Below are 24,383 nucleotides of genomic sequence, written 5' to 3' on the forward strand. Positions count from 1 at the left end.
AGCTCGACGTGGCTAAGTGACTTGCTTCGGTCAATGGAATTATGTCAAAGTAGAGGCCTTAGAGAGCTTGAGCACGAAAGGTCCACAGTGACCTTTATCAGCTTTCATCCCTGAGTAAAGATACCATGAACCAAAGTCCCCAAGAGATCTGAGAGAGTAGTGCAGCATGAACGAGAAATCATTGTGCTGTTACAAACCACTAGGATTCAGGGTTCTGCAAAACCTGCTCCATCCAGCCTCTAACAACACATTTCAAAGAAGTCATGAATTAAGTGCATAGTTTCTACAGCAGTTATAAAAAGTAGAATAAAGTCAGACTTCTACCTCACACCATATACAAAAGTTAACTAAAAATTAACTAAAAACAGATCAATGACTTACAGCTAAGAGCTAAAACCATAAAACTCATAGAAGAAAACATGGGTAAATCTTCACAATCAAGGATTTGGCAATGGATTCATAGATATGAAACCAAAAGCAGGAGCAACAACAGAAAAAAATGGATAAACTGGACTTCATCAAAATTTAAAATTTTTGTGCATAAAGGGACATTTCAAGAAAGTGAAAAGGCAACATATAGGAGAAAATATCTGCAAATCATATATCCAATAGGGGTCTAGCATTCAGAATATATAAAGAACACTTACAACTCAACCACAAAAAACAAACAACCCAACTGAAAACAGGCAAAGGATTTGAAAAGACATTCTTTAAAGAAGATATGCAAATGGTCAAAAAGCACATGAAAAGACACCCAAATTCATTAGCATTAGGGAAATGCAAATCAAAACCACAACGAGGTACCACTTCAAAACCACTAGGATAGCCATAATTTGTTAAAAATGTAAAATAACAACTACTGACAAGGATGTGGAGAAATTGGAACCCTTGTACATTGCTGGCAGTAATGTAAAATGGTTCAGCCACCGTAGAAAACAGTTTGGCTGTTCCTCAAAAAGTTAAACATAGAATTGCCATAAGACTCCATAATTCCACTCATATATATATACCCAAAATAATTAAAAACAGGTACTTAAACACGTACATGTACACCCATGCTCATAGCAGCACTGTTCATAATAACCATAAGGTGGGAACAGCCCAAATGTCCATCAATGGATTAACAGATAAACAAATTATAGTATACACATACAGTGGCATCTAAGTCATAAGAAGGAATGAAGGAATGATACATGCTACCACTTGGATGAACCTTGAGAACATTCTGCTAAGTGAAAAGAAGCCCTACACAAAAGGTGACATATTGAATGATCCCATTTATATGAAATATCCAAAATAGATAAATCCAGAGAGATAGAACACAGATTGCTGGTTGCAGGGCTGGGGTGTGGAGGGGAGTGGGGAGAAACTGCTTAATGGATAAGGGGTTTTCCTTTGGAGTCAGGGATATGTTTGGAGCTAGAAAGAGGCGGTGGTTGTGCAACACTGTGAATATACTAAATGTTACTTAATTTTTCACTTTAAAATGGTTAATTTTACATTGTGTCAATTTCACCTCAATAAATTATTTTTAATTTTAATAAAGTTAATAAAGTTTTGGTACTGAAGGCAAAAAGTACTTCATTCAAAAACCACCACAACATATTCAACAAGCTTTCTAGTTGGATTAATAATTTGGTGACACTGCTTCTGGGCAAGCATACAGCAAGGGTTAAATACCATGTGGCTATATGAGAACAACTAAGGTAAACTTCTTTTACTACCAGGAATATTATTTCATTCCTCCTCAAGTATTTCTCCCTCTTTTATATATGTTTTAAAGCAGGATCTCTCAGCAGGAAAGTCAGAAGCTCTGGCAGGCTAACGGGAACAGAGAGAAATGAGCAGCACCACCTTTCCTTGTCCACAATAGCAGAAAGGCCCTCCACAGTCCTACTCACCACTTGCTCCCCAATGTCCCTTACCATTTACCCTCTTGTCTCTTGGCTCACTTCCCATTAACTACTCATTTTCCTCTTTTAAAATTTCTCTCCAAATAAACATTAAGCAGACCAAAAAAGCATGAGCCTGTCTTAAACACTTGTCATATTTCCTTGGTGTTCCCAGGAGATAGAAAAATACAGCAGATTCTCAATATCTGCATCTACCATCATCAAAATCTCTGACGGTTAAATTCCTTTCTTCTGAAACGAGTGACACAAAGGAATGTTATTAACTATGGTTTTCATTTGAATTATCCTAGAAAGCCTGACACACATTTTGGGAGGAGAGGGATGAGGGGAGGTGCTAGGGAGAGGGAGAAGGGGCAATAAGAAATGTGCTTAAGAGCATTAACAGCTCACTAACCACTCCTAACAAGGGCTGTGCAATCACTGTTAGGTCAAGGACCACTAGAAGTTACCACTGACATCCTGTTTCCCAGCAAAAATGTAATGACTACACTGGGCAAATAATGAGTAATCTATTCATAAGCAATACAAAAAGATAATCCCAAACATATGTCAGTGTTTTATGGGAAAATGCAAATTTTGATTATTTGGATATGAAAGCATAGCATCTTTAGGGTTTTTTGTTTATTTTCATGGTTCTAAAAGAAAAACAATGAAAAACCACGGCAAATACCCAAATTTCTTGGAATGCATCCATCAAAATAATCACAGATATTTTATGTCCCAAGTTCATTAAAACAAAAATTTCATTGGAAATTCATTGAATACAAGCATTACAAATATTAAAATAAAGCCATTTCAAAAGGGAAGGAAAGGGGGGAAAATTGAGAAAAGGAAACTTTCAAAATATGGACAAGTTCTTTTGTTTCTAAAGTTGTCTTTGAGGAGTCTAAAAAGAATTCTGGGAAAATTTTTCTTTACAATTCTGTAGCATTAACACACAGTGGCAGTTTGACTTTCATGATAAAAATGAGTTGCTACTATCAATTTTAAGGTATTCTTTTTTTTTCAGTCACGCACACCACTGGTCCAACAGAATTTCTACAATGATGGAAATATTCTCTAGCTACATGACCAATGTAGTGGCCACTAGCCACATGTGGCCATTAAGCACTTAAAATGTAGTTACTGTGACTATGGAATTGAATTTTCAGTATTATTTCGTTTATCAATAATTTAAACATTAGTACCACACATAACTAGTAGCTATCATGTTAGTGCAAAATTTATATCATTACACTCACTACCAATTTTTCACTTAAAATCAGCTCTTTTAGATATAAAACATAAAAGAACTACTTAACTAACTGCATGAATGATAAAATTTTTAGATTATTTTTCTTCAAAATGATGAAATATTTGTTTGACATTTATAGAGGCTAAAATTATCACCTTAAAAAATATAAATAAATGTTAAGTATCTGCAAAACTGCAAGTGTTTCATTGCCAAAAATGTAAAACAAACTTCAAGACTGATATTTTTTACTTAGCAAAAACTCTTACAGAAAATACGCTCAAAATTAAAAAGACCATACATCTGATAACATTTACAAAACTGAAATATGTAGTCGGTCCTGTGTGCGGGTTCCACATCCTCTGATTCAACTAACCACAGATCAAAAATATTCAGGGGAAAAAAATTCCAGAAAGTTCCAAAAAGCAAAACTTGAATTTGCTACACCAGCAACTATTACCTAACATTTACATTGTATTCACAACTACTGATATAGCATTTACATTGTATTAGGTATTATAAGCAATCTTATAAGGTGATTTTAAAGTATATAGGAGGATATGCATAGGTTATATGCAAATACCAAGCCATTTTATGTAAGGGACTTGAGCATCCTCTGATTTTGGTATCGGAGAGGGTACTGGAACCAACCCCCCGCAGATACCAAGGGACGACTGTATCTGAATATTTTTCAAAAGAAAACAAACATTAAAAATTACTTAAATTCTTTGTAAAGTATTGGGACTTTCCTGGTGGTCCAGTGGTTAAGAATCCGCCTTCCAATGCAGAGGATGTGGGTTCGATCCCTGGTCGAGGAACTAAGATCCCACATGCCACAGGGCAACTAAGCCCACACGCCGCAACTACTGAGCCCACGCGCTCTAGAGCCCGCACGCCACAACTAGAGAGCCAGCGTGCCCCAACTACTGAGCCTGTGCACTCTGGAGCCCACATGCCACAACTAGAGAGAAGCCCACACACCGCAACTAGAGAAGCCTGCACACCGCAACGAAAAGATCCCACATGCCACAATGAAGATCCTGGGTGCCACAACTAAGACCCAACACAGCCAAATAAATAAATAAATATTAAAAAAAAATTTTTTTGTGAAGTATTAATATTAAAAATATTTGTTTAAAAAGGAAAGCTATATAGATATCATAAACAAGGGTTGAAGATTAGATCATCATATGCCCCCACCTACTTTCTATTTTTTTTATTTTTATAAAAACCTATTTAATATGCATACAGTAAGTATGATTTTATAAATGGAATTTTCACAGCAACAAAAATAGACACAAAAAAAGAATACTAAACACTTCTTCCATAAGGCCAGATCAACCATTTAAAAATATACCTACCCTTTGTAATTCTATATGCTTATAACATAATTGTTTGTTTTAGGAGGGAACAGTGTTCCAAGCTCAATGTATGATATTTTAAGCACCTTACATACATTTTATCTATTTCTTTCTATCTATTTATCTATCTATCGGGAGAGGGAGAGGGAGAGACAGAGACTGATTCGATGGGGCTAACATTTAAAAATTGGTATCTCAGTGCACAGGTACCTCATTTTTAGTATAGTGAATGCTTGAAAATGAATTTAAACTTGTGGAAACATATACAAAGTAATGGCTTCTGAGTCTTCTGCTTGTACACAGAATCCCTCAAGTGGACAAGGATATGGTCTAGTGTTAGATAAAGATCTGTATCCCTGCCCCTTCCTTCTAAAACCTCCCTCCTAATTCCCCAGGCAAAAACTACAAATCACGAACAGTGGGTTAAATCATGTTCCCCATATTTCTTTAAGAAAGTATAGAATGATGCATGTTGTAAAAGTATTTCTATCAAAAGTTAGACTCACAGTAAAACTCAGAGGTAAACTTCAAAGAGGTAACTAGGAAAACTCACCTAACATGGAACACCTCATTGCTCCACAGTGGATAAATGTGGTTAAATTTTAACTACATGGTGCTAGGCTAGAAACAGGTCATCAATAAATACCTGCAGAATTAAAAAAGCAAGACTAACTGGACTACAAATTAGAAGACCTGCTTTTTGCTCTAACTGGCCATAAAAATGACTTTAGACACATCTATTAACCTCTTCTAAGCTTACTTACCTCAAAAAAGAAAAACTGCCTAAATCATCTATAAAGTTCCATATAGCTTTGAAATCCTATGATTCAACAGAATAAATTAAAGGTCAGACATTCATTTTCCAAGCTATTTCAAATAGTTTAAGTATTTGACAAGGAGCTACTGTCAATCAACCAGTAACAATGAGGAAAAGTTACTTAAATCTGAAAATTCAGTAGGAAAAACAGCTTTGATTTATAACAACACTCACACTTTTCAGGCACAGGTATATTACTGAGACGGGGTACATTTGTAATGAATGTTTTGCAGGACTATAAGCGTTAAAACATAAACAGAGCATCAGAATGCTTTACCATTTGACATAAGTCGTTTCCACACATTCAATTTAAGAAATAACTAAGATGCTTTTATACAGAGCTAACTCAAGAACAGAGTATTCACAGTGATTATGGAGGCCCTACACCCTAGCAGCAGTGGAAGCTGCAGGGATCCAACAGATTAGGGAAAAACAAGAAGCCCTTGTGCTGGAATTCAAAATGAACCAATCAAACAGAAACAAAACCATTCCCTCTCCCTACTTCTTCTGGCACACTTGATTGCATGGTGCTTTTTTTTTTTTTACCATCTCTTTAACTTATTGTTTTTCCCTTCAGGGTGTTCTGATGTTCATTTGATCCAGATCGTACTCTTACCAAATTCAAAGTGGGTAGAGCGTGTAGCTGTGTGACTTCTCAGTCATCAACCCCTTTCACCCTCAACCCAGCCACCAGTTGCAAGGAGCATAAATGCAGGCATCACCATCATTGTAAATCAAAACGTTTAGACTCACTGATTAATAAAATTTGAGAGCTGGATAAGATCTTAGTGGCACTAAATTCCAATAATCTTATTTTGATTTTTAATTATAAAAATCATATACTGAAAAGAATATAAACCAAACTTAGTAGTAGGACCTTTCCCTTTTACTATAAACACTTAAGTGTAAGGCTCTGTTTATTCCAGCTCCCACCCCCGTTCTTGTGCCCTCCCCTCTTCCACAGCTATAATCACTATTGTTTGATGTATTCTTTTTTTATGCCTTAGTTTATTTGTCTATAAAGTAGGAATAATAGTGCCTACCTCATAGGACTGTCTTGCAGATTAATTAGATTAATACATATAAATCACTTAAAACAGTGCTTGGCACTTAGTAAAGACTCAAACGATGGTAGCTGCTACCAGATTTTAACCCACCCCATATTGATGAACACTTAGGTTTTCACAATTTTTCATCATATACAATGTTGTGATGAGTATCCTTGTCCACTTGACTATTTTTTCTGTTGGGTAAATTCCTGCAAGTGAAAATGCTGGTTCAAACATATGCACATGTAAAATTCTGCTAGATATGGTCTAACCGCCCACCAAAAGTAATGAGTCAACTTCCACTCCTTCCAATAGTGTATGAGAGCATCTTCTCCCCATTGTTTCAACATAGGGCACTGATAATCTTCAACACCAGGTATTAAATCTTTTCTAATTACTAGGTAAGGATGATCAATGTTTTATCACTTCTATTGAAAGTTAAACATTTTTTTGTTTTGACTATCTGTATTCTTTTATGATTTGCCTGTTTATATTTGATGGGGGGAGGTCAGGAAAATTTTCTCCTGGGTCAATAGGAAAGAAATAACATCCTCATCCCCCACCTCATCCCCCAACCCCAATTCAGGATTGTGATGGACATACCTCTTCTTCCCTTGAATCTCAGAAGGATATCATTTTTAAGTTCTCTCCTGTTACATAGATTAACTGCTTAATCAGGATCCATCTACTCTTATTGCTCTTAGCCATAAGCCAAACTCCCTTCTTTCACTAAAATTTAGATGCCTCTTTCTTACCCATTCATATTTATAAATAAAATTGTCAACAGGTGAGATGAGAGCTCCATCAATATTTGGGGAGGTCACTCTTCCACGTCCCCAGGAAGGCCTGCTGCCTACTACACTCATTAAGAGAAGCTGGCAGATCCATTAAGTGATTTTGCTTCCAAGTTGAGTTCTTTTCTTTTCCCCTCCAAGTCGCTTGTGGCCTTTTATTTTATAAATGAAGGAACTGAGATCCAAAGAGGTTAAGCACATAGGATCTTGGTCTATTACTTCCTAGTACTAAGTTGTGCTACCAAACAATAAAACACTCTCTTGTTGGGACTGCAGAACTCAAATGCTTCCACTGCTAATTCCTGCTTCCATGTTTCATTCCTTCTCTAACTCTTACAAAGACCCCAGCTATTTGCAGGGAGGGGGTGTGGGGATTAGGGTGCAAGGGGACAAGGTAGGCTCTACCTCAGCTCCCTCCAGCCTGCACACTCATATCCTGTCATCATCTGAAACTTCTCCATGACTGATGTCTCTCTCCACAACTATAATATCCCATCCTCCCAGATGGCTTACTCAATCATGCCCAGTATAATAAGTCTTCAACATCAATGGATCCTTTGGACCCTCTCTATTTTCCCTATTCACTCACTCCTTTCTTCCTTTGCCTCCAATCTACCTCAGACTCCATGTCCCATCATTTTAATCACTCTTGCCAAAATCCTAAACCTCCTTAGTCCCTCTATACCTGGCAAAAACCTAAGCCTGCATAAATGCGACATCCCAACTTCTTCATACCTCAGACATCTGAGAACTGCAGGAGAAAACTCCCTAAACAAGCAGATGGTTCCACCATAAACCTAGCCATCAACTGCTTGCTGAATAATGCCAATGATTCTATTACCTTTCTCTAACCAAACTGCTGTGACTCTTCGCAACAATAATTTCAAACCTGCACTCTCCACAAATCTTCACTCCCTAAGCAGCTGGCCTTGCCTGGTAGTCACCAGACAAGAACTCTCTCCCCCACAATCTGAATCTTCCTTTGCACCTATCCTTTCTTTCTCTTGTTAAAGCGGGAAGGGGGATACTATTTCTAAAGTCCTTCCCTCCAATTGTGCTCTGGAGCACATCCTTTCCTACCTTCTTAGGAATCTTGAACTTTTAATCGTTCCTTATTTCTGAATCTTCAACTCCTCTCTAATGGAGATTTCCCATCAGCATTTACACAGGCTCAACTCTTTCCTCTTAGAAAAGAGAAGAGGGGTGAACAGAAAAGAAAAAAGGAGAAAGAAGAAAAAATTCTCCTTTTTTGTCAAGACCCCTCCAGCTATGACCACTTTTCCATATCAAAACCAAACCTGAAGACCCATCTACCTTGTTATCTATTTTTCATCTCCTTCTCACCAATTAACCCCTCAAACTTGCATTCTACTCTCCAGAGCTTCTAACATAGTCACCATCATAGTCACCATCACTTTGTCACTAAAGTCTTTGGACAAATATTGATCCTAATCTTCTGCCACTGAATCTCAGTTCATATGTTTTTCTTCAGCTTGGGATGTCAAGAAACAAAAATTCCATGAGAGTAAGAATTTGTTCCATGACGTATCTATGTCAGTGCCTTGTAGAGTACTGGATACACAGAAAGTACTCAATAAATACATGTTGAATGAATGAATGATAGTTTTCCTCCCAAGCTCCTGACAAACTCATTCTTCAGGGTGAATGCAAATAGCACCTTCCTTAAAAAATCTTTTACAATCCTGCTACACAGAATTAGATTATGTGTCCTACAAATGTTAGACAGTAGCCAGGCACTGGGGATACAGAATTTAACACAGAGTCCCTGCCCTCAAAGACTCTCAGTCTGGAACTGTTATACCTGTACTATAGACCTTATGCTCTTCTACTTTATATTCTTTTATTTATTCATTCAACAACTATGTGGATGCCTATCAAATACAGAACCTGTATCTCCTATTCTCTTATTAACTTCAAACTACCACAAAGATCAGAGACTTAATAATTCTTGAACTGTATTTAAAATAATTATAGAAAAATTCTTTAAATCATTTTCTAAGATAAATGTTAGGAACCAAAATCTTAATGTTTCCTAACTACTTCTTATTCACCTATTAATTATATAACTGGATTCCTATATAAATTGATTCATTATATTTTAAACAGTTTTAAGACTTTTCAGTTATACAAATAAGTGGTAATACTGTATAATGAAATACTGCTAAAAAGTATTTTAAAATATAAAATGTTCCTACCCTTTGACCCAGCAATCCTACTTTTGAGACCTGATCCTAAATACAAGGATGTATATATATTTCTTGGCCTAGAATTTAGTGGAATGAGAATGAAGTGAAGAGAGAAATCTGCAGAGAAATATGTAGAGTATGATTCCCTTTTGTTGTTTAAAAAGGGAAAAAAATACAGACTACATAATTACATAAACACAAGCAAAGGAGTGGAAGGACAAAACCAAACTATTAACACTGGTTATTCCAAAGCACAGAATTGGAGGAATAGAAAGAGAAACTACTACTTTCCATATATTTCTTATGTTGGTTGCTATAAGGGCACATATTTTTATATGTAAAATATGAACAGTTTATTCTTTTGTATATAAAAAAGGCTTTTCCCTGTGCTTTATTTTTAATATGGGCATTCTCCAAGTTCTAAGCATCTGACATACAATCATCCTACAAATATAAACCATAGTGCAATACTGAGCAGCTTGAAGGGAAAAAGGAAGGACAGAAGTCAGGCATTAGTGACTCCTCACCAGGAGGCTTCATACGAAGAGGGGAGAAGGGGAATGCTGAGGAGAAGACATTTAAACACAATAAAACAATGTTAATAAGAAATAATAAAACAATGTGGAAATGGAAATAATTGGCAGGTTCCCAAGCTTCTCTTAAAAAAAAAAAAAAAGGCCAATTAACTCATAATGTGTTTGATAGTATATGCTTCCAATAATGTGTTTTTTTCCTTTGGACAGTATTGCAGTTTAAGTCAAATTTTACATACTAAATCTCTATTATTTCCATAGGAAATATACTTTATCAATAACACCAGCAAACATTCTAAAAGCCTGCAGTCACTAGTTTGGAGCACTCAAGGGCAAGTACTGTTTCATCAGCTTTGAAAACCTGTGCAGTATGCCATTCTCAGACTATGCTGGATATAAGTAAGCTGTCTTATACTCAGTATAGTCACGGAATGGTATGCTTGCTACCATTCCCACCATCCCGGTATCTGTATGGCACTTTACAGTTTAAAAAGCTCTTTGATACAAAGGAATCAAATGTTCCAGCTAAGAGAAAGCATTAAAATAAAATATATACACCTACCATTATAAACATATGCAACAATTTAATCTTCAGTGACTAAAAAGGTGGCAAAGCATGAACTTGAAATGTATGCTTGGGAGCCATTATATCAGTTAAAATTGTATAGTAGACACTTAAATATTTTCATAAATAGAAAACTGCAGCCAAGAAACGGCCACAAAACCAAAAGTTTATTGTAACATTTATAAGCAAAGGCCAATTTCTTCTACCCGTGGACTATAACTGATGGTTGAGAAGTAATCCACTCACAACCTTTTCTTTGTACATCAACAACAAACATGAGAAAATGTGGGCTGTAATCCTTGACAAATTATTTCTTACACCACTTCTCCAGAGGGCGGAAAAACACTAGGTAAATACGGTTTCACTTCATGCAATGATGATCTCGCAAAAAGGATTAATATAACTATATACAGATTATTAAAGTTTGAAAAGTGAAAAATCTAATTTAAAAAAATCTAATTAGGCATGCAAAATAATATATACACAAATATGTCAAACACTAAAAATAAAAGATATACTTGCACTTACTTTCAGAGACAACAAAGATAAACAAATTTGATAATGCTTTCTACACATTGTAGGTATTTTGCACAGACTAACTAAAACTTTTCCAGAAAAACACTCCATATATATGAGGCCAGTAAGGCATATTTTCAGATACTCAGATACTTTCAGAGAAGGGAATGAAAAATGGGTCTGTTCACAAAGAAACAACAAGAATGCATAAATCATCTAAAGTGGAAAAGAACTAGAATTCAAAGTGTAAGATTTAAATGAGGTTCAGTGATAATCAGAAAAGGCCACATAAAGCAAAATCCATTTAAAACAGAGACCAAATATCATGATAAACAGTGGGAATAAAAAGTTTGACAGGCACACTCTCTTGAAAAATATTTTAGATTTTTAATCTCATATGTAATAAAATTTAGGTTATAATGATAACTATGTGCTTATTCTTAGAACATAAAAAGAGTGAATCAAATGTTGGCTTTTGTGGCAAAAATTTTTCCAACAAATTGGATGACAGCCCAATTCAAAGTCATCTGATTTTCACAGTGCAATCATAAAGAAGGTTTTTTGGTTTTGGGTTTTTTTCAAAACACTCAAAGGCTACATCAAGCCTCCTAATGCCTGTCTTAATACTTTAATCTTCAAATCATTCCCTTTTTAAATACGTCTAAATCAAAGTCATCCTTGTTGGTCTTTCTCTTCTTTACTTTTTAACTGGTCTGTTGGGTACTGTAACATCCATAAATCATCTAAGAATCTTAACACACAAAGAAAGCACAGGCCCAGAGAGATGCACAGGCTAAGTGAAGAGGGGTTTCTGAATAGGGACTAATTTTTTTTTTTTATTTTATTGGAGTATAGTTGATTTACAATGTTGTGTTAGTTTCAGGTGTATAGCGAAGTGATTCAGTTGTACATATATTGATACATGTATTCATTCTTCTTCAGGTTCTTTTCTTAGATAGCTTATCACAGAATATTGAGTAGAATTCCCTGTGCTATACAGTAGGTCCTTGCTGGTTATCTATCTTATATGTAGTAGTGTGTGGGACTAATTTTATAAGTGGTATATTAGTGAATATTTTGCTTTCCTACACGACTCTTAAAACTTCATAACTGCAAGAACTTGGATAGTGAATTCTCATGTAATGAGAAGCCCCTGTATGTGTACTTTTATTACCTGTCTATACAACAAGAGGGGATATAATCTTGGTCTGAATATCTTAAGATATATAAAATATATCTTGGTCAGGACCACATTATAAATGACTTTTTTTTTTAATGCAACATAATACTGTACCAAGGTTGTAAGGGAGTTCCTTTTCATGTAGAGTCTCTCCAAGTACTGTAGTCCCTCATCTTTTAGTAACTCCAATGGGAAATGCTGCAGATTCCTATAATTTAAGAACAAATTCTTGTGCTTTTCCAGCCTTGCCACAGAGATCGTCTTACAAAGTTCAGATGCCATGACTGAACATATCCCATCAGGCACACTGCAGCACTACATCTTGTCAAAATTGGTCCATTTCTAAAGAGAACAAAAAAATGGGAAATTATGATACTGCTAACAAATGTTGCCAAATAAACCAGTCAGCATATATAGCTATTTGCAGATATTAAAAAGAGAGTTATACATCCATTCCTATATTTTTCTTTTATAAGAAAACTAAATTTTCACACATATTTAGAAGGAGATTAAAATGAATAACTATTTAATAAAAATACTCTCACTATTTAAGCAATATTTACTACTTAGTAGAAATAGTCCTATTTGAAAAAAGTAGTTCTTGAACTTGAGATAGGAATCCCTATCTAAGAGAACAGAGACCAGTTTCATAACATGCAACCAAACAAAGAGCTTAAAAAATTAGACACAGCAAACCCATTTCCTTCTTGAACTACCTCATTTTGTCTTTAGCTTAAAACATTTTAAAAATATTTAAATGTGGGCTTCCTTAGTGGCGCAGTGGTTGAGAATCTGCCTGCCAATGCAGGGGACACGGGTTCGAGGTCTGGTCTGGGAAGATCCCACATGCCACGGAGCAACTGGGCCCACGAGCCACAATTACTGAGCCTGCGCGTCTGGAGCCTGTGCCCCGCAACAGGAGGGGCCACGATAGTGGGAGGCCCGCGCACCGCGATGAAGAGTGGCCCCCGCTTGCCACAACTAGAGAAAGCCCTCGCACAGAAACGAAGACCCAACACAGCCATAAGTTAAATTAATTAATTAATTAATTTTTTAAAAAGATAAAGTCCAAACAAATTTTAAAATATATATATATTTAAATGTATATAATATAAAATATAACTAGACCACTTACAGCTTCATTTTCTTCACTTCTTACTATCTAAATATTGTCCTATATTCTAATATTTTCTTTCTTTTATCTCTTTATTCTCTTTTCTTTCTTTCTTCTTAGCTTTGCAGATGATCAAAAGTAGCAAAGAAACAGGCCTGGGAACACAGAGTTTTACTTAATTATTTCAATGAAAGAAGAAATACTGCACTAGGAAATAAGAATCCTGTACTTTTCTATTACAATCTTTCTGGGCCTTAGTTGCCTAACATAAAATGGAGACAGCAATTTATTGGTAAGGGCCAGAACCCAGAACAGATTAAATTCCTTTCTAGCTCCAAATTGACAAGGATAGGAAGAGAAATAACATTTCCCATCTTATCAACTAGGCACAGGGCAGAAACAAACTTCACATCACTTACCACAAGAAGAAACAAACTCAGAGATTCAATAATTTGTCCAAGGTCAAACAGCTCATAAGGGAACAAGGATTTTTTTTTCTTGGGCTGGGGAAGGGTGTCCAGTGGATTTCTAAGCCTGAAGTCTTTATACACACAGACTGACAGGATTCCACAGGATACTAAGAAAATGCTAAAACACTAAAAACAAGTTAAGCTTTGTTCAAAGATTCTACTCTGGTTTTCCAGGGCACCCTTTCTCAAACTCTCCAAAGAGAAGTACCTTTCAAAGAAAATGTTTTTTCTTAAGAAAAACTATTTTCACTGGGAATTAATACCAAGTTAGTACAAAATGCAGTATCATAAGCTTTCAATAAGCAGAGTTTTCTAACTTCTTGGTTATTTTCTATTATTTCCAAACTCTTAATTCCCAACTAATAAGAAAGTATTTGCTATTTTATATAAAAGGTCAGAGAATATGGAGTATTCAATTATATCCCCAATGCAACATGAGAGTCCAGTACCTTCCCGTATTTATACTAGCTACTCACTTACCTATTTTTATGAGACATATTACTTGACTTTGAACAAGATACTCAATCTTTCCACATCTTAATTCTCTCCCTGTAAAGCAAGGGGAACTAGGCTAGAAATAACATCGTTGATTGTATTTAGAAAGGGAAGCTTTCTGCGTAATTATTCACTGAAATAGTAAACTAGAAGCTGTTTAGATGTCTCACAAGCATCTCAAACTTAACACATTCAAAAAGAGTTTTCGATATTCATCACCAATCCAAATCTTCCCCCGTCGTTCTAACCACCAGGAAAGCCGGAAGTCATGAATGATTCCTCCACCACCTCCAATCTATCACAAGGCTTATGGTTTCCATCTCCAAAATACACTCAAATCTATCCACATCTCTCCATCTGCCCAAATGGAAAGCCACTGTCATCTCCTGCCTTGCCATATGTATTACTGGTCTCCCTGTGTCCACTCAAGTCACTTTGCAATACATTAATCACTTAGCTGGGAGCCTTTAAAAAAGTAAATCCAACTATGTCTCCCTCTCTTTCTCAGGTAAACTTGCTCCCTAGTCACATGCATTCTAAATAAACCCTTCAAAAGTTTTTTAAGAAAAATTAAACTTACCAAGTATTGAGGGCTCTTCACAATCTGGCCCCACCCACTTCTCCAGCCTGGCAGCACCCTCCCTGGCTTCTCACCAAACTCCTGGGCTTTTCTAGTGTTTGAAAGTGCTAAACTCTTCTTCACACCACTTCCTGCTCTCCTTTAGCCTTTGAAAGCACTGTCCCAACGCCCTTCAGGTTTCAACGTAAAAATCACTTCCCCATCCCAAGCTAAAGTCTTCTCTCTTACTCTTTCTTTGTAGGACTCTTCACAATTTGTAATCTATATATTTATTGGTGTATCTATCTATCGTCAATCTAGCCAAGAGACTGTACCGTAAACTCCTGAGGGCAGAGACCTTGCTGTTTTCTTTACATTTGTATACCTGCCTCTAGCACAAAGCAGGCCCTCAAACAGCTGATGAACAGCTGACAGTAGGACATGTGAGTAATATTGCAAGGTAGATTTTTTTTCACCTCTGATCTAAAGTCAGCTTGTAGATACTATATGCTGAGTGTGTGCTATGTGCAATAAAGATCTCTCAATCCTTAAAACTCTGCACTGCAATAGACATTATTTAGCCTATTTTATAGATGAGGAAACTGAGTTTCTCAGAGGGTAACTTGCCAGAATACCAACCCAGGTGTTCAACTCCAAAGCCTGTGCACTGCTCTACAAGGCAGACTTTCATGAACTTCAGTGGGGCCTCTGCTTCTTCTTATTATTATTTAAGCGGTAGGCAAAGCTTATACAAATTTAAGACTACAAAGCAAAACCCACACTCCCTGATGGGAAGATCCAATAAGAGAATACAGTGTAACCTGATGGCTTTTCTTCGAATCCTGCTGAATACTGATGGGTGGGATTGGTTGCCCTTAAAACGCCATTACACTCTGTTAAAATGCGTCTTGCTAGGAAGGCAGTTTGGGAGATGAAATCTACACAAATGAAATCTGAAAGCTTCCAATAATAAATAATGATAATGGTTTTCCGTATGCATTCACTGGCAATGCACAGCCTTTACCAGGATAATTTTCTTATACATATTCCCTTCACTACCTCTTATCTACAATTAAAAGCAAATGGTATACTTAATATTAGCTGTACACAACTGCACCTGCGTAACAGTTTTCTGACAGATAAACACCAATCCACTCCATTATTATTTAAAGCAAACTAACCTTTCCATCTTAAGAAAATTCCACACATTTTAAAACAGGTGTGTTTTAAGGGAAAGGAGTCCCTTAGATTGACTTCCGTACTTAATTCAGTGGAATACCCACTCCAATTTCCTAATATTGTAGATTAATGAATTAAAACACGCACATTAAAAGCATTTGTTAAAGGTTATTTTCTCAGTACTGAAAAGAAGGCTGGCAGAAGTCTTAGGCAAAACACATGCCGTTTTGCCCGAGTTAACGAAACACTCTGGTCGTTAGAGTTTGGAAGCAGTGAGCCCAGTGGCAGGGATTTCACAGACCCCATATCGAGATTCTCCGACCACCGAGGGCGAGGAGGGCCCGGCAGCTGTGGCGACCCGAGGCCCAGACGGGCCCGCTCGGGCCGGGGTCCACTCGCTGCAGCCCGGACGCTTCTGCCAGACCCAGCCTCAGGGCCGGGGGTCGGGCCAGAGGCCCTTGCTACGTGAGCCACCCGGAACGGCAAAGTGCTACACTCACCTCGACCAGCGAAGCCAGCACTCCCGGGCGCAGGGGCACTGGACGGCAAGCCGGGACTCGGCGGGCGGGGCGGGGCGGGGCGGGGCGCCGGGAGGGGACTGGGCGGGGCGCGGACGACGCGGGGCGGGACGGGACGGGACCCTCACTTCAGAGGGTTGGGGGAAGACAGAGCGGAGGAGAGGAAGACGGAACCTCGCGATAATGCTCCACCGTTCTCGCGGTTTTTACGATAGATCGCACGAGAGGCTTGTTTTCCAAGCGATGTGCCTATTGGCCAAGAATGTGGCTTCTCCGCGACTTGGCCCCGCCCCTGACTCGGTCTTTGCTTCCGGCTCCGGCTTCCGGGTTTGCTGTTGAGATCAGCTTTTTGCTCAGAATTTGGAGGGGGTAGTTTAGCCGGCTCCAGCCTCAGGGACCGTCAGTAACTGATCAGTTCTTTCATTCATGCATTCACTGATGCACTCGTCCTCTCATTCAATGCATACGTTGAGAAATTACAACAGTAATAACACCCAGTCGCTTTACTGTATACCAGGCAGCGTTCTGAGATCAGTGCATAGGTTATCTCAACCCTCACAACAATCCTATGACACAGGTACTATTACTATACTCGTATGACGGATGAAAAACTTAGGTCAGGTAGGTTTATGTAATATGGCCAAGGTTACTAATCAAGTAGTGAGCTTAAGCCCAGTATAAAAGAAGTCACTGCGCGCTGGCAGGTTCGTTCCAAGCGTGAGGCAGTAACCTAGTCTCTGCTCTTGAAATACCGTAGGTCTGCTGTGAGAAACAATCGTTAAAACGACAGTAACAACTTTGTAAGTTAAATATTCTGGCAGTTCCTAGCATGACTGAGTAGGCCATCAATAAATATTTCTTCAAGACAGAATTTCCTATGTCAGCAGAGTCATCAAAGGAAGAGACCTTTATGATGGTAAAAAGAAAAAAAAAATCAAAGCATTGTTAAGGAACAGCAAAAAAAAAATTTTTTTTAAGTACCTTGCTTGTTAACAAGACAACTTTTCTTCTGAAATGAAGTTTTTAAAAAATTTCCTCTCATGGAACTACTGTTATTTATTGTTCTTTGGCAAGCTTGATGTTGATTATAATGTAGCAGTTCATTGTCAAGATATCCTGACTTTATAGATTTACGTTGGTTTATTTAATTACTTGTTAGAGGTAAATAACCTAGAAAGCAGAGTTATATTAAATAAAAATAAGACCTATCTCAAAACAAAGTATGAGTTATAATGAAATACCAATTATCTATTTAGTAAACCTGGTCTTCAGAAGTTACTGAAGTATATGGATGGTATATGTCATGTACTTCTAAGACCTTTTATACAGGTTTCCAAATACTTAAGAATTTGTAGTACTTAGAACTTTTTTGCTAGACTTAAAATGAGGAAATCTTCAGTTTATGTAAAAACAAAAATCTTTCGGTTATTAAACATCAACCCAAATAATATATATTTGCTCCTAATATGGAAGAATCACACATACAAAAAAGGCTTCACTATATAGATAGAACAATTTTTAAAAAGTAATCAATGTTAGTCTCTTAGTTTTCATTACTTAAAAAATGAAATATTTTAATGCATTAGTTTGACATCTGATATTTGATCATGAAAAATGAATCATCTTAAAACAACTTCTGCCCTCTGAAACTGACACAAAAGTAGCCATGTGATTCTTCGTATTAGTATATTATCCTATGGCCACTCTTAAAAGTTCTCTAAATTTGTCAAGTGACAGTTTCACATTTTGCCTCCCTCAGAACAAGGGGGCGGGACTTCCCTGGCGGTCCAGTGGTTAAGACTTCCCTTTCCAGTGCAGGGGGTGTGGGTTCTATCCCTGGTGGGGGAGCTAAGATACCACAGGCCTCCTGGCCAAAAAAACCAAAACATAAAACAGAAGCAATATTATAACAAATTCAACAAAGACTTAAAAAAAAGAAAAAAGTCCACATCAAAAAGGTCTTTAAAAAAAAAAGTGGGGGGTGGGGTGGGAATCCTCTAATACAAAGTACTGATTGGGCAATCTTTGGCAAACTTTAACATCATCAGGCAGCGATACCACTTTAAGAAAATTCCAAGGAAAGGACAACCCCATTTTAAAATTCCCACCCCTGGCTCCCAAGGATTGGGTTGCAAACTTAGATAAAACACTATTCTCCACTCCCTATTGGTGCATGCTCTATCATTCATTCTCCCTGGAATTTTGTGAGGTACTAAGTTGCTTTACGGGAAAAGGCTGCTCCAATTTAGTCTGGAATTGCTCTACTTTAGACTTTTTCTGGTTATCAATCTGTACAAAGAATCACCAAACTGAAACAGCGTGGACCAAACTGATAAATCAGGCTGCCGAGACAATTGTGTAATTCGATCGAAAAAGAAACGGACAACCTCTCAAGCACATCGGGTAATTGACAAAGGATTTTACGACACAGTGAGAGATGTAAGAGTTAAACTTTTCTGATTTTGTTTTTTTTTTTTGCTAGTTTTAAAGGAGTAAGTGTCAAAGGAAAAGCAGATAAAATGCTGGCATAATGTAAGAGTGGCAGGAAGAGAGTTTTTCAGAGGGTGTTTTTAGAAAGAACATTATTCGCAGATTAGCAATGGATTTTTGAATGGTAAAGGGAAAAAGGTAGTAAGATTAATAACAGATTATTTTATACTCCAAGAAGCTGTGGTTTTTTGTTGCTTTAATATGGATTTAGAGGAACACTTAGTAATATTATTGTAATTATCAAGGGAAATGAATATTTTTGTATGTATATTGTCATACCTAGCATAATAGACAATCCAGCTGTTAAAAGATATAAGAGAAAATTATCGTCATCTTTGGACCCAAGTTTTGTGTATATTTGTAGATTCAGAGATCCAGGGACAGATCTGCTAACAACAAAGGAAAACATAATATTGGTATATGAAACAGAATCAGTAGATAATGAATGTAAGGATAAATTCTCAAAAATGAAATCCAGCATTTATACTTTCAAAAATGATATTTTCACTAAAACTAAAATATAAAAGTTCAGGAAGTACTGATAAATGAGGATAATATATATTAAAACATATTTGAAATAGCAACATTTTTTAAAAATCCAGCCCAATAAAAAATTCCAAAATATAGCATCTTAAAGATTCTTCAAACATTAATTCAACTAGTAAATATAATACCTTGTAGCACATCTATACCTCTACAAGGCCTAACTCAGAGTAGGTATGCAATAAATATTTGTTGAGGGTCCTCTGTTAATCCATATATGGGGATATAAAGTAATAAAATACAGTCTCTCAAGAAGCTCATACTCTTAGCTGGGAGAAAGAGACTCAAAAAGTTTAAATGAAGACTTCTGGATAGTTTTTGGTGCATAGATGACTGCTGTAGACCCTAGGTGCTTCAGGTGCTCAGATCAGTGTGAGCAGAAATATTCAGGGAGAGTTTCACAGTAGGGTTAAGACACATTTTGGGCTTGAGCAATGAGCAAACTTTCAGTAGATAGAAAAGAAATGAAACGGCATCCCGGGTAGTGGGTGAGTTGTTAGCAAATATATGCAGCCTAAAGAACAGAGAATAATTAGCTCTGATGCAGCAAAAGCTTCATTTGGGGACCTTGGTATAATAAAAAAATTTTTTAAAAGCATGAGAAGTTACACGAAAAGTCAAAATTGCCAGAATTAAGGAGTTTGATCCTGCATTTTAAAGGTAATATTTGAAAAAGATAAAACTGACATTGCAAGAACAGAGACCAGAAGCTAAGGGGCTAAATACTATAAATAATGGAGTGCAGATTGGTAACAGCCTCGTAAGACATTTTCTCCAAATACCTTCACATGGTTGAATAACATAAATCTTGATGCATTTCTTTCTATTCTTCTAAAGCATTGAGCTTATTTTTTGTTAAACACTACAAATATAAATTTTATTACATGAGGTGTTAGTTGTGGTGTAATAAAACAGTAAAAGTAATTGTTTACATTGCATCAGTTCTTGCTCCCTTTCCCTCAGAATTTAACGGTTTCTTGGTTCTATTTAACTGAATTGAAGGAATTTCAACCAAAAAAAAAAAAGTTGTGACTGAAGAACACCATAGGAAGATGGGAGATATTTGTACTCAGACTGTAGGCTTTCACCTGATCTGTTTCTCTGAGACAAAACTCAGTTCCATACCTCAGTGAGCTGCTACCATGTACCAGATGATATCCTCAGTGTTGGGCAAAAAAAGGTGAATCAAGAACCATCTCCTCCCAAAAAAGCTTCAGGGATACCAAGCAGGGTATTTGTCTCCTGCTTCAAAATTTGCTTCAAAGAACCTGAAGGTCATCTATTTTAAATTCTTTTTTTTTTAATTGGAGTATAATTGCTTTACAATGTTGTGTTAGTTTCTGCTGTACAACGAAGTGACTCAGCTATATGTATACATATATCCTCTCCCTCTTGGACCTCCCACCCACACACCCCCCCTGCATCCCACCCATCTAGGTCATCACAGAGCACCAAGCTGAGCTCCCTGTGCTATACAGCAGGTTCCCACTAGCTATCTATCTGTCTTACTATTGTAAATTCTTGATCAGTGGTTCTTAATCAGATAGATGGAGAAGGAGGTTATCTCTAGCTGTGGAAAAGAATCCTGAGACAAAGTCCCCTGATGACAAATGTGGTAGACTGCAATGCTCACCAAATATTCCATTTACTCCCCTGGATATCTAGCCCTCTTTGGAGTTTGGGAGCAAATGAAATATTAGCAGAAGTGAGGTGGGTCACTTAAGAGCAATGGTAGTGAAAAGCCCATACACAGTTTTTCAATCTCTGTTAGTCTACCATGACTCCTGTTGATGTACAGTTAAACCTTGGTCAGCCTGGATCTCTGAAAGACTGTGGATCAGACATTCCCACTCCCCACCTCCATCTCCACACCCTACTAAATCAAGTGAGTCTGTAGCATGTAAGAGTTAGTATCTTACCTCATTATAGCCTAACTGATCCTGACTACCTAAGCTCTTATCAGCTTTTCCCCTGGGGATATCGGCATTTCATTTATTTCAGTTTTCTTAAGAAAAAAATGCCCTAATCAACTGAGTTTCATCTATCAGGTAGATGATACGTTTGGGGGAAAATCACACTATAAAGATGGTTTGATTGTTCATCCAGTAAACATTTATTGAGGCCTATTAGGTGTCAGGCAATAATACCATGTGACCCATCTATTCGTAGAGCCAGAATGTTAAGATTGATTTTCAAAATTTTTGGAGCCTCTGCCATATTGTCTTTGGGAATCAGTGCTGCCCTATCTTATGAAAGTCTTGTAGTTATAAGATGTATAAAAGTCAGAATTACATATAAAACTGCATCGTGGTTTCATAGCTATTTTTTAACAGCTTTAATAAGGTATAATTTACATACTATACAATTCACTCACTTTAAGGATATAACTCAATGATTTTTTTAGAAAATTTACAGAGTTGTGTAACTATCACCACATTCCAATTTTAGAAAATGTCCATCACTGTAAAAAGATACCTCATGCCCATTTGCAAGCACTTCTCATAACTACCCCCAGCCCAGGCAATCAATAATAAAATTTCTGTCTCTATAGATTTGCCTTTTCTGGACATTTAATACATTAATGCAAATGGAATCATACAATATGTGGTATTTCGCATCTGGCTTCTTTCACTCAGCATGTTTTTGAGGTTTATCCATGTTGTAGTATGTGTCAGTCCTTCATTCCTTTTGTTTTTTTATTGAAGTATAGTTGATTTAGAATATTATACTAGTTTCAAGTATACAACATAGTGATTCAATATTTTTACAGATTATATACTCCATTTAAAGTTATAACAAAATAATGGCTATATTTCTCTGTGGTGTACAATATAACCTTGTTGCTTATTTGTTTGATACATAGTAGTTTGTATCTCTTAACCCCATACCCCTATCTCACTCCTCCCCTCTTCCCTCTCTCCACTGGTAACCATTAGTTTGTTCTCTATATCTCTGAGTCTGATTCCATTTTGTTATATTCATTCAATTCTTTTATTTTTTTTAGATTCCACATGTAAGTTGTAACCAGTATTTGTCTTTGTCTGACTTATTTCACTAGGCATAATACCCTCTAGGTCCATCCATGTTATTGCAAATGGCAGAATTTTATTATTTTTTATGGCTGAGTAATAATCCATTGTATGTGTATGTATGTGTATGTATATATATATATATATATATATATATATATATATATATATATATATATCTCACATATTCTTTATACATTCGTCTGTTGATGTTTGCTTCCAAATCTTGGCTGTTGTAAATAATGCTGCTATGAACATTGGGTGCATGTATATTTTATTTTATTTTCTTCAGATATATGAGTGGAATTATTGCTGGATCATATGGTAGTTCTATTTTTAGTTTTTTGAGGAACCTCCATACTGCTTTTCATAGTGGCTGCACAAATTTATTCTCACCAATAATGTATAAGGATTCCCTTTTTTCTGCATCCCTGCCAACATTTGTTATTTGTGGTCTTTCTGATGATAGCCATTCTGACAGGTGTGAGGTGATATTTCATGTGTATTTGATATGCATTTTTCTGATGATTAGTAATGTGCATCTTTTCATGTGCATGTTAGCCATCTGTATGTCTTCTTTGGAAAAATGTCTATTCAGGTCTTCTGCCCATTTTTTAGTTGGGTTGTTTGTTTTTGTTATTGAGTTATGTGAGCTGATTATATATTTTGCATAGTAACCCCTTATTGATCATAGCATGTGCAAATATTTTCTCCCATTCAATAGGTTGTCTTTCATTTTGTCAATGGTTGTCTTTGCTGTGCAAAAGCTTTTAAGTTTAATTAGGTCCCATTTGTTTATTTTTGCTTTTACTTCTTTTGCTTGAGGAGACAGATCCAAAAAAAATATTGCTACAATTTCTGTCAAAGAGTGTTCTGCCTATGTTCTCTTTTAGGAGTTTTATGATTTCAGGTCTTATATTTAGGTCTTTACTCCACTTTATTTTTGTATATGGTGTGAGGAAATGTTCTTGTCTCATTTTTTTACACGTAGCTGTACAGTTTTCCCAGCACCACTTACTGAAAAGACTGTCTTTTCTCCATTGTATATTCTTGTCTCCTTTGTCGTAGAGTAATTGACCATAAGTGTGTGGGTTTATTTCTGGGCTCTCTATTCTGTTCCATTAATCTATGTGTCTGTGCCAGTATCATGCTGTTTTTATTCCTGTAGCTTTGTAGTAGTCTGAAGTCAGGAAGTGTGATAACTCCAGTTTGTTCTTTTTTCTCAAGATTACTTTGGCAATTTAGGGTCTTTTGTTGTTCCACATAATTTTTAGGATTATTTGTTCTAGTTCTATGAAAAATTTCATGGGTATTTTGATAGAAATTACATTAAATGTGGAGATTGCTTTGGGTAGTATGTACATTTTAACAATATCAATTCTTTGGATCCAAGAACACAGGATATCTTTCCATTTCCTTCATCAAGCTTTTATAATTTTCAGAATTTAAGTCTTTTACCTTTTTGGTTATGTTTATTCCTATCTATTTTATTCTTTTTGATGCAATTTTAAATGGGATTGTTTTCTTGCTTTCTCTTTCTGATTATTAGTATATAGAAAAGCAACAGATTTCTGTGTATTAATCTTGTGTCATGCAACTTTGCTGAATTCACTTATTAGTTCTAATAGTTTTTTCGGTGGAGACTTTAGGGTTTTCTATATATAGTATCATGTCATCTAAAATAGTGACAGTTTTGCTTCTTCCCTTCCACTTTAGATGCCTTTTATTTCTTTTTCCTCTCTGATTGCTATGCCTAGGGCTTCTGATACTATGTTAAATAGAAGTGGTGAGAGTGGGCATCTTTGTCTTGTTGCTGATTT

General features: G+C 36.4%; 2 protein-coding genes across 10 annotated transcripts in view; one reads left to right on the forward strand and one right to left on the reverse strand.

Moving 5' to 3' along the window:
• LRRC28 (leucine rich repeat containing 28) overlaps positions 1 to 16,610 on the reverse strand; it is a 172,785-nt gene extending 156,175 nt beyond the window's left edge. The window contains exons 1-3 of one of the 7 annotated variants that reach the window (XM_082387096.1): positions 16,484 to 16,499; positions 13,302 to 13,435; positions 12,281 to 12,508 (exon numbers count right to left, since the gene is read on the reverse strand). In XM_082387096.1, coding sequence (XP_082243222.1) covers positions 12,281 to 12,448 — 168 coding nt within the window. In that variant the 5' untranslated portion in view covers positions 12,449 to 12,508; positions 13,302 to 13,435; positions 16,484 to 16,499. Of the gene's footprint in view, positions 1 to 12,280; positions 12,509 to 13,301; positions 13,436 to 16,483 lie in introns of all 7 variants that reach the window. The other 6 variants (XM_082387098.1, XM_082387099.1, XM_082387101.1 and 3 more) reach the window with 6 other exon arrangements.
• An 84-nt stretch (positions 16,611 to 16,694) lies between these two features.
• TTC23 (tetratricopeptide repeat domain 23) overlaps positions 16,695 to 24,383 on the forward strand; it is a 113,587-nt gene continuing 105,898 nt past the window's right edge. For 2 of the 3 annotated variants that reach the window (XM_082387090.1, XM_082387092.1), the window contains exon 1: positions 16,695 to 18,940. The gene's annotated coding sequence lies outside the window, so the exon portion shown is untranslated. The remainder of the gene's footprint in view (positions 18,941 to 24,383) is intronic. The other variant, XM_082387091.1, reaches the window with a different exon arrangement.

This window comes from Balaenoptera borealis (assembly GCF_965194805.1).
Source record: "Balaenoptera borealis genome assembly, chromosome: 3".
NCBI classification, from domain to species: Eukaryota; Metazoa; Chordata; class Mammalia; order Artiodactyla; family Balaenopteridae; genus Balaenoptera; species Balaenoptera borealis.